This window comes from Chinchilla lanigera, unplaced genomic scaffold (genome assembly GCF_000276665.1).
Source record: "Chinchilla lanigera isolate Chin_1 unplaced genomic scaffold, ChiLan1.0 scaffold00001, whole genome shotgun sequence".
NCBI lineage: Eukaryota > Metazoa > Chordata > Mammalia > Rodentia > Chinchillidae > Chinchilla > Chinchilla lanigera.
This window is the reverse complement of record NW_004955402.1, coordinates 46,455,681-46,467,539: the sequence shown is the minus strand read 5'-3', so window position 1 is coordinate 46,467,539 and position 11,859 is coordinate 46,455,681. Positions and strand designations below refer to the sequence as shown.

The 11,859-nt window shown below is 38.6% G+C and overlaps 1 protein-coding gene across 1 annotated transcript in view; it reads right to left on the bottom strand.

The window, feature by feature from the left end:
• Nucleotides 1-1,475: 1,475 nt before the first annotated feature.
• Zcchc2 (zinc finger, CCHC domain containing 2) overlaps nt 1,476-11,859 on the bottom strand; it is a gene marked incomplete at its 5' end in the record, with an annotated part of 39,633 nt that continues 29,249 nt past the window's right edge. Inside the window, 3 exon segments of the mRNA XM_013511210.1 lie at nt 1,476-3,545; nt 4,474-5,961; nt 9,505-9,633. Coding sequence (XP_013366664.1) covers nt 3,478-3,545; nt 4,474-5,961; nt 9,505-9,633 — 1,685 coding nt within the window.

The following is an 11,859-nucleotide window of genomic DNA, read 5'->3' as shown; positions in this document are numbered from 1 at the left end:
GTCCACATCATGCACCTGGCCTCGAAGATTCACCTCCCCCAAGGGGCCCGTACACCTCCACACTGCACATCCCTTGGCCTCACCTTCTGGACAGCTCTACAGCATTCATTCTGGGAGGGTGTTAGGAGACATGGATTCAGGAATCTCTAGCACATTACTGGTGTGAGTGTAAATCACTTGGAAAATACTTTTGTCTTTTTTTTGAGGCAGGGTCTCCCTATGCAGTTCAGGCTGGTCTTGAGCTCACTTTGTAGTCCAGGCAGGTCTTGAATTCACGATCCTCCTGCCTCAGCCTCCTGAGTGCTGGGATTATAGGCGTGTGCCACCATGCCCGGCCCTAGCAAATCTTGTAAAACTGAGTATCTGTATGTCTGGTGATTGCACTCCTACTGTACATATACCCTAACCAACTTTTGCACACATGAACCAGTAACTGGTACAAAAATGTTCCTAGCAGCCCTGCTCGTATTAGTAAAAAAATGAAAGCCCTCCAAATATAAGTTGACTGAATGGAAAATTATCCGTATCCTTCCCACGCTGTGAGAACATTTTAAGTAAAAAAGACTAACCTAAGGAACATAACATCAGAACCGTAAAACCAGATGAACAGTTCTGAAGATTAGGTTTAGAAGGATACCCCTTTTTATAATGCTCAAGAAAAGCAAAAATAAGCTGTGTATTTGAGGGGACTTAAAACATAAGGAAATAAAAAAGGAACATGATATAGAACAATTACTTTGGTGTAGTGAAGGGAGAAGAGATGGGACAGGTACAGAACTGGAGGCATTTCAGTTACTTGATTTGAAAGGTGGGTAAAAGATCACACAGAGGTGCATATTTATTGGCTAAAGAGGAAAGCATCGATAATCTCTTCAGGGGGGTTTGGTGAGAACATCTGTCAGATGGCCCGAGACAGTAATTCAGGGCCCTCAGGCCTGGCCTCTTGGAGCACCCATCACTGTGCACACACTTTTGTCAGGGGCACTACCACAGGCTTGGGCAGAGCAAGCGCGGCTGGCTTCCCACCAGCGCCTTGGAAACACTGATGGTTCTAAAGACTTCTGACTTGACACTGGAGCAGAAGACAGAGCCAATGACATAAAAGATTCTCAATACTAAGCCAAGATAGTTGCCCAGCTAAACAACACTGACAAAGTAAATTAGATCCTTAACATTTTCAACAAGGAAAGGCCTACACCAGAAATGTAAGCTCCAAGTCAACAGGGACTTTGTCCTGTTTACCACCGTAGTCTTGGCACACTGTGTATGCTCAACAGACAGAAATAAAGCCTCTCTTCTTAGTGGTCACATACTACCTATACAGTAAGGCAATTCAGGGGGAAAACTGAAGACTTCCCAGACAGTGATTGACTTTGGGATTCACTGCTCACATTCGAGGGAAATGGGTTGATACGTAAAAAAAAGTGTGACATCCTAGCTTCCATTTTTACAAAATTTGCAATAAGGCACAATTCTTAAGCTGTTTTTTCATTTTTTTTATTGCTGTTAATTCAGGAAAAAAGGTTGCATAAAATCCAATCTGTTCTAGAAATATAAGTGGCCTTTCCAGTACATAACATTTCAAATATCAAAGTATATGGTAAACATACAAATAAGAAGAAGGTAACATACCTCCTATGTACAGTACAGTATTTTAAATCATAAAATAAGCTCCATAAAGTACAACTGGCAAGTGATTCACAATGCGCTCATACGTGGCTTATCAACATTCTCACCTGAACAACTCAACTGCAGCTTAACAATTGATTTAATGTGGTCTAAAAATACCCAATCAAATAAAATATATTTAATCAAAATAATTTCCTTTACTCAAACTTTTTTTCTTTCTAAATTAAAGCTTTTATCAACCCCTTTAAACTTCCTCTTCCCCCTTAACTCCCACCCCAAAGTTTCAAAATGTACACTGGTGCTATAAATATAAATGCTACTTATGAAGCATTAAATTAAGCTTCTTTTTTTTCTTCAAGTTTTTTCTTTTGTCTTGTAATATGTCAGGTTTCTCAACCAAGACCAAATATTTAAGTTTCTCTGCTGCACACCAACATTATTTCACCAAACAAAAATCTATCTCTCTGCTCTGTATTGAGGAATGGGAGAACAGTCCCAGGAGCCCCTTTAAGCCTATGACTATACAGTGGTAGTTGTTCACTGCTGTTCAATGCAGCAATCACCAAAAAATACACCCCATCTTCCAGATAACCTCAGTGCACTTTAGGAAATCAAAATTACCTGGAAGCAATTTAGTACATAGATTGGCTTTTAAAAAAACTTTTTTTTAAAACAGCAGCATTAAACTTAGTGACATGACACTGACATGATTAATACCATCTTAACACACTCAGAATTCAGTCTTTCACATTATAATCAAGCATAGTGGTAAACAGTTATAAAAGTGACTTTGCTACGAATGACAGGTTAGGAAACAAATACCTGACTGTTTGTAGAAACCCACAGCTTCTGTTCAGATTGCAATAACCACACACATTTTAAACACAACGTAACACTGTAACAGTTGGTATAGCAAAGAAATCTTTACTCAAGTAGTGTCTCTGAGCAGGACACAGTGGTAGACGACGAATAGAACTGGCTGTTGACTCTCATCACAAACACAAGCACACAGAGAAAGACATTCACACCAGTGTGTTCACTTTGTGTCTCTCTGAAGCAACAGGCTAGAAAAGTATGATGCAAGGAAAAAATTGTGGTTGTTCTTTTTCCCAAGAAAAAGCTTTTTGTCCATTTCATACATCATTTTCAGCTTCATATGGTTTGACTTCTTCCTCTCCCACTTATTTTCATGTTTATTTGGACAACGAGCACTGCATATATGTACTTACATGATGCTGTTTATTACATATATACATACTATCTTGGGGATTTGACTTCTCCCGTAAGATTAAGATGAAATAGTCTGCCCTTGGCTTATGTGCAGAGCAGGTTACAGAAGTGCAGACAATTACAGTGCTGGGCACTCTCACAGCAGGCCACAGAAAGGGGAGAGTGGCTGGAGAGAAAAGTGTATTACAGGGTGAAAGTGAAAAGGCTGGGAAAGAAGCAAAATTTCTCTTTTTCAAAACCATATGACTGTCACCAGTGTTGTTAAAAAAAGGTCAAATACACAGTTTTAAAGATTCAGTAAACATTGCACACAGCAAGTATTCAGTGTTTTAAAAAAAGCACGCATCAACATTTTCCTTTTGATAAGTTTGTCTGGAAATTTAAGTTACATGTATCATACATATAAGCCTGTTGTTGAACCAGGAGACCAGAGGCTCAAGAAGCATCGCATTCTTTCTTATTTTGGACATTGGTACAAGAGAAATAAAAATTCCCAACTGCATAGAAATCTAGGAAATGTATAGACAAAGAAACAAACAAAATACCTTTCCTTTCCTCCCCTCCACACCCCATGACTCCCCACACTTGAGTGTGTTAAGTAGGCAAGCTTTACTTGTTTCAGTCTGCAGAATCCAACGTATCATTAGAAGGGGGGAGGGGAGGTGCGTATCTCAGTCTGTAAGTGCCTAAAACGGGAAAGACAGAACTGCTAAGTCACCGCTTACAACGACACGCATCATAAACCACTATAAGATATCAAATGGGCATGCTCTTCAGGAGGCACCTTCCTCAGCACTAACACCATTCTAAAATGGCAAGTAAATTACTTTAAAAAATGAAAAGTAATGTGAAGTTTGGGCTGTAAGTTTAACCTAAAAAGCTATCAAACTTGACCTTCCTTTAAAAATGCCAAGTCAGTATATTCCCAATTTAAGATTTTTTTTTCTGGACAAGATTTGGCAAAATGACAAAGGCCAAATACAAGTTAAAAAGAACAGTTTCAGGTTCACACTGAATTTGGTATCTTACTTATATTTATGTAAGTGGATTTTCTTCTTTCTGGTGTAATATTAAACTTGGTTCAAATTCCCTTACCCTAGCCTGCTGTTTAACTATTCTGTTCTTGGAATTTTTTTCCCTTATACATTTGGTGGGAAAGAAAAAGGTAACACGGGCATACATGTGAGGTCAGTTGGTTACACACACACTAAACGGTTACTAAAAACTGTTCATATCAGATGACTAGCATACTTTTATAGCTTCTTAATATTTAAAAGTTTCTCTTACTCCATAAAACATAATTGTAGCTTTAAAAAAAAGTGCTGTAAGCAAGAAAGTTAAATGTTACATAATTCAAATTCCCATTATATTCTTTGAAAAGTGCCTTCAGAGTTTATTTCTTAATTGGAGACTAAATTCCTCCGACCTTCCTTGTGCTCTGTACGATCTGGGTTTATTCTGTTTGCATTTTATGATTTGTAACTGAAAACACAACATCTGGAAATGAACACACAAACATCTTTCTGCTATAACAGAATCACATGATTAAGAAAGAAAGAAAGAAAGGATAAACGTGAATTCAAAAACAAGTCCTCTGGGAGTTACTGGGATTACCTTGTTGATTGGCCTCCATGGATGACTGCTTACAGTCCTGTGCATAGTGTCCGCTTACACCACAATTGTAACAGGAGACATTCCCATTCTTCTTGGGCCCCGAACCACTGGTGTTGGCAACTACATTAGGTGCTGGATATACAGGATAGAATCTCCCAAATCCTGCCATCTGTTGCATGCCATAGTTGGCTTGGCTCCCCATGACTGGATCATGCACCAGCCCATTTGCATATGGAGTCTGAGGCAGAAAAAAAGGAAGTTGATTTCCATTGCTCTGATGTGCTTGGTTGAGGTAGCTGCCATTGCAAATGGATGGCAGAGTGAAGAACGACGGGACTCGGTACATTGGTCCGGGCATTGGACTGGGATAATAGTAACTATTTAGCTGAAGGCTTCCATTGGTCCCACAGCTGCACCTTCGCCCGCAAGAACCACAAGGACCTGAGGCCATCTGCTGTGGTGGCACTACTGTCCCATTAGCGTTCGTATTCCCCACAGCACTGATGTAAGATGTGCTGTCACTCTGCGCAGTACTGTGTGTCAAAGCAGGGCTTGGGCTTGGGGCAGGACCTGGGGTGTGGGTAGGAACCGCAGGAGGAACAGTGGATTGGGCCTGACTAATGCCTGCACTTGCGGGCTGGGCAGAAGTGGCTGCTGTGTTGAGCACATTGGAATTCTGGGTGGGTAACACACTGGCAGCAAGGGGAGAGCCTGGTAAGGTGTAGGAAGCTGGTGGCTGTGCAGCTGAGAGACCAGCTGCTGGAAGAACAACCTTCACATTGGTAGGCTGAGGGACTGTCCCTGTGTTTCCCTCAATTTGAGGCACCATTTGATTTAGTCCTACCACTTGGGATGCAGATTTTGTGATGGGATCCGTGGTAGCCACAGGAGATCCTGGAAAACTACCTGGGTTATGGACAGGAATAAAGGCAGTGTTTGGTGATCCGATGCTCAGACTTCCGGTTGGTTGTTGTGGGATATTGACTGTGCAGCTCTCAGAAGATCCCTGTGGTGGTGGCAATTTTAACCTCTGAAAGGTCAGGTGCAGGGCAGGAGTACTACTGTGCGGAAGGAAGGTTGATGGAATAGGTAAAGGGGAAGCCAGTAATTCAAGGTGTTTTTCTGATTCTCCATTTGAAGCTGTTGGCCCTAGGATTCCAACAGGGGTTGAATTTGTGGACTCCCTTATTGCAGAAATAGCAACAGGACTAGGAACAAGCATCCCTATTGTTTTGCCATCTGCAGATTTGGGTGGTGGAACGACTATTTCAGACTTCTGGGCACCGTTGTGCACGACACAGTGTAAAGTTGGCATAAAAGGAATATGTGGATACTTGGGCGAGTTCAAGGTATCTTCTAAAAGGTTTCCGTTCTCATTTCCCAGCGAAGTAATCTGAACAGGTGGCTTGACAGTTTGGTTGACAGGACCGTAACCTGTAAATCTGGTTGTTGACGGATTCCCAGAATCCTCAGAATTACTGTCTGTGTCTAGGGAAAAAAAAAACAACAGGTATTAACCCAAGCATAGCCTCCATCTTCCTTGCTACAAATAAAATCTAAAATTACCTCAGAAATTTGGAATGTGTCCCTCTATCACATTTCCTAACTAAGGTGTCCTTTTAAAAAAATTTGGGTGTTCTATGGATCATTACTAGATCATACTTTATCTTAAAAATATGGAGATATAAGCAAAACAATACAATATTACTTGGAGACGGAGGCACAGCATAAAATGCAGACATTTATTTAATACCATTTTATTACTAAAAAAGCATGAGATATTTAAAACCTTAATTTTTGGTAATCCACCTGATTCATATTCTGTACCTTAAAACTCTTCCATCTGTCTCAGAAAAATGATATTTCTAAAAAGTGCTCAATCAAGACAATATTTAACTCAAATATCTAAAGGTAGGGAATGGAAGGAAGTGTTTTTAAAGATGAAATAAACTTGTTATTACAAATTTCAATGGGAAAAAGGAAATTTAAAGCTATGATTAGTCATAAAATAAATATTCTAGAACACAGAAAGCAGGACAAATATGAAAGTACTGCCATTTCTCCAAAATCAAAGCAGCAAAATGGCAGGTAGAACACTGCATTTCTTTTTACTACTATATCACTCTACACGTGGAAATAACTTCATTCTAGACTTGTGAATTTCCAGATTTTTTTGTACGAAGGGACAAAAGAGAATATCTAACTCACAACATTTAAGCATTCCAAATAATGTATTGATAATGTTAAACCCAGATAATGCATTGATGTGTACAGAGACCATTCAATTAAACGGAGTGCCTATTTAAAAATTACTGAAACAGAGTATTAAAAACAAATTAAGATGGGTCTTCCTAAAGAAAAATTAAATGGAACGTATTTACAGATACAAGATGTCAACATTGTTATTAACTGAGCTGTTTTAATTTGTATTAGAAGAGATTCAATTAATGAGTGGATGGTTCTAGCATAAACTTTCTCTAACAGATTCATAACCCAGGCATTCTTATTACACTTTACAAAACAAAGAGTATCCCCAAATCACTAACCTATTTGTGGCATTATATCTCCACCACCCCACCAGTGCAGAGTTAAAGGACAAAAATGAAAGTCCAAAAAGAGCTGGAACATTTTTTGTACGGTCATTTCAGTTTGTATAAGAACTAAGTTTTACATCTTATGTCATACTAAATGGCTCTATGATTTTAAATGGTCTTGAATGATTTTCTAAGCATTATAGGGATCCATTTAGGTATTTAGAGAGGCCTTATCTTTTTTTTAAAACTGACTTTGGAAAGTCTCAGACAAAACATCACTACAACTAACAAGAGCATCAACAAAGCCACATATTTTTCAAAGGAACCTTTGTATGTGTTTAAAATTCTAAAAATGACCAAAGCTGTCAATCACAATGTGCGTTTTTCCGAGTTTGAGAGAGCTCTAAGTAATTCTTTCATTTAATAAAGGGTCATTTCTATTTGTCAATAATTAAGCCTGCCTCAATGATGGTGAACCTTTTAGAGCTTTCAATGATACAAACAGCCCACTGTGGCACACGTGCCATAGGTTCACCATGATCGGCCTATTATTAAAAAAGGGCAAGGTCCTCCATAGAGGCCCGCCAATTTATACTATCTGATGACAGCAAAGGAATGCCTAAGCATCAGAAAACCAGGTCAAATTTGAAGGGTAAGCTAGAATCACAGGATTATTTGTGCATCCTGTATAGTCAAGCATGAACATGCCATGAAACATACTGACACCTGTCTACTCTGGGGAAGGCATAAAAAACTTTCTTATTTAACCCTTGTAATAACAAGTTATTTTCATTTTTGTCTTTTGTAAGAAATCTGCAGAGCAGAAGTGCAGTGTGGCTTCAGGTGGGTAGAACTGGTGGCAGTTACTGCAGACTGGATTTGGTGTGACCACAAATAACCACAAAGCAAAGAGCAACTTTAACTGCTTGCAAAGCATCTGAACTGCAACTTTTGTACCCACTGCTGCACAGGTCTGTAAGACACAGCTTGAAGGAAACACAGAAGTTGAGGTCCTAGGGAACTGCAAGCTGCCCATTAAGAAATGGTGTGGTCTTGGCACCGCCACAGAAAAAAATCACTAGTTATCAGCCCCCAGCATGAGTACACTTTATGATCAAGATGTGAGCATGTTTAAATAACATATGTCATTCAATATATGTCTTTGTAAGATCTTACTTCCAGACCAGAATAGTGGTATAAAGGCTCTTCAATGACCCACAATTCCATAATGGCAATAAAAAGTATAGCAACATCTGTCAAAAAATCAATGCTTTTAGAACCATGGAATTAACTAGACTTGCAGCCATAGGAGTGTTTAATCAAGAAGAACAGCTAAATCTCATGAGGATGGAGAGCCTTTCATCTAGCCCTATCCTAATTCCATCTCGTTTTCTCCAGCCCTGAAGTAACCCTGTAGATCATACCTCAACTATGGTAGCTGTGAAAATCAACAGCATAGCAATCACTAGACAAAGTACAGGTTTAGTTACCCCAAGTCTCCTAACCAAAATACTTATCATGTGACTTGTCTGGCAGCTCCTGCTCATTTTGTGTTGATCTTTTATCCACAGGACTTCTGTCATAATTAGGGAACTTTGAAAGGCTTTCATGTACTAGCCTAAGGCTATGTGCATTCCCAGGAAGACCTGAGGATGCCTTAAATTCTCACTGCTGGTTGACTTTGAGTCTCTGTGCCAGCAGGAACTGAAGATGTAACACATTCAGAAAACAAACAGCAAAATGGAAGATGCAAATTCCTTCTAATTAGTAAGTACATTAAATGTAAATGAACTGTATATTTAGATCAAATAGACACTGGCAAAATGAATAACAAACCACGATACAACAACATGCTGTCTACAAGAGACACATTCAAAGACAAACAGGTTTAAAGTAAAAAGGATAAAATATAAAATGCCACACAAGTAATACCCCTCAAAAAAAAGCTGTAGTGGTCATATTACTATCAGACAGAAAAGACTTTAAGACAAAAACTGTTACCAGAGTCAAGGTAGAGTATCTTAATGATGGTAAAGGATCAATCCAGAAAACATGAAAAATATAAATATATATGCGTCTAGCACCACATACAACTTTAATCCTTAGACACTAACTCTAATTTGCTATGATTCTGTCTTCTTCCTATTTAATTTCACATGCGTGAAATAAATTATAAAATCAATACTGCTAGGAACTACTAAAACAATGGTCTATAAGATATCCTTTATAACAAATTTAAACTCAATAATGGGGCTAGGAGCTGGGCGTGGTAGTACAGGTCTATAATCCCAGCACTCGTGAGACTGAGGCAGGATTGCTGTGAGTTCAAGGCCAGCCTAGGCTACAAAGCGAGTTCAAGGCCTGCCTGAACTGCATATTGAAACCCTATCTCAAAAAAAAAAAAAAAAGACAAAGCGGGGGCCTGGGATCATAAAATCCTTTTGCAATCATTTCCCTCCACCCCCACCTCTTCCTATATCCCCTCCTAAAAGCAAACCTCTGTCTTTTTCTTCTTCACTTTCAAAACTTTCTCTTCCATCATGTCGTGGACTAGACGGAGAACTGTAACTCTCTGAAGATGTTTCTCCACATGTGTCATGTCCAGATCCAATGTCCAAATTCACATCTAAAAATAACAACTCTATTTTAAAAAATCATGTTAAATAGTTAATTTCCAAAGTGAATCGCCAGAAATTAGTTACAGCTACAAATATTTTTCAGGTTTTCTACAAACACTTAAAAGGCTTGTCTTGATCTAGGTGAAAACTCATAAGCAGTTTTAATAAAAAATAACTGATATATTCTTTAAACAAAGGCATAAAGGAGTCAATCTTTGGACATCAGAATTAAGGTTCTTTGTAGAGTCTATTCAGTACCACTACTTTAAACCATATTCTGACTTCTTAGAGCTTGTTGAAAGATCCTTTCAAGAACAGAATGTTCTGCCAAAGTGCCTATTCAGTTAAAATTACTAGGCCAGATTATTCAAAAGAATAAAATGCTTCCCATCAAACAGAATGAGTAGCCCCTTATGTTCTAGCCAAAGGCCAAGCCTATACCCAAGATGGGGACCGGTACAATACTTGCCACAATCAATTAGCTGTACGTGTTTTATTGATATGTCTGGCAATGGATATTCATATACTAGTCCATACTTAAGAGAGCTATTCATTTCTGTAAAGCTAGTAGCTAGTATAGCCTCTGCCTTTCAGCAAGCATCCAAGTTTATTGTATAAATCCTCATATAAGCAGTCCCAAGGTTTCTGATAAACTACAGGTGAGGGAATCATTTCTGTGGCAACATCGCTGAACCTTTGAAAGGTAATGACTATGAACACTTGGGCAAAGAGAAGACATGGTTTGTGTAATGCGCAATTTAGTGGACTAACCCGTGTCTTCTAAAGGTGATAAATTCATAACAGTGTTATGACTATTAAAGATGACTTCCCCTATTTTAGTCAGCCACTCATATGTTGGAGGAATACTACAGAAAAATAAGGACATTAAAAATGCATGTGTTGCTAATTTCTTTTGAGTAGTAAGTTAAATGCCAAATTGCCAAAAGAAAACTGCACCAAAATTCTGACAGCACCATTCACCAAATGGAGCTGTCAGCAAAGCAGCAAAGGAGGCACATGGGCAGGTAGTAATTCTGCAGAAAATGATTTGGAGTATACTTACAAGCTACAGGCTCTAAATTACCAGTTACAACACAACTGAAGAAGGGGATGGAAGTCAAACCTAAGATGGTTTGAAGACAATCTAATGTGCCACAATGGCCATTATGGCTTCTATCTAGATGTCCCTCCAAAGCCTCATGAGCTCTTAGGTGCTGCTTTTGGGAGTGACTAGATCGTGGAGGTGTGGTACCAGATTAGCCTGCTGACTGGGTTAGCACAGTTCTGGGTGTGGATGGCACCATCCAATAGGCTTATAACCTGGAGGGAATAAAAGGGAAAGCAGAAGGAAGGCTGCTGCCTCCTGCCTCCCACATCGTGGACTTTTTTTCCTCTGCCATGCAGCCCAGACCTGCCTTGGACTGAATCAGCTGACTAAAGACTGAAACCTCTACAAACTAAGTTAAACCTATTCTCCTTTAATTTGTGGGTGTCAGGTATTTTGTCCCAGAACTAGAAAGCAAGACAATGACTGAAGAACTTAGCATTAAATTGAACTCATGAAAATAAAACCTATAAAATCCATAGGACATATGGAAATCCTCTATACAATATTTCATCCAGTATATAACAAAATGAACAGTCCAAGCAACTTTTTCTCCAAATGGCTGAATTTACAAAACAATTTTCTTTATATCATATTAGCAAATGAATATTCTTTTCTTAGCAAGTGAATATTCTAATCACCAAAGTGCCATAAAGGAACAGTGAATGTTTAACTGTGTGATCAATTTTGCATGCCTGTATCTGGTAATCTGAACAACTACTTTGAAGATAACAATATGCAATATAACAACCATTATTAATTTCCTATCATCTTGTTTTCAAATTCTGTATCATTTTTACTGTTTTTTAAATTTTTTATTCTCTTTAAAATAAAAAATTAAAAAATAACATTAAAAAAGTGACAGTTTTCAAAGAACTAATATGTCTAAATATATACTACTAGTAACTTTCTGTTTTTGATGATTCAGAAATTAAGTGATGCTCTACAGATTCAGAAGGTATGGGAGGTGATTATGCAAAGAATTATGCCAATGAATATTCCACAAATGGTCCTTTTAAAGTACAGACACATCATTTTAGTTTTTTATCATGTGCCAAATGATAAAAGGTCTTATATGTGATTAAGAAGGCACACACGTGAATGCGCATGCGTGTACACACCCCCCCAC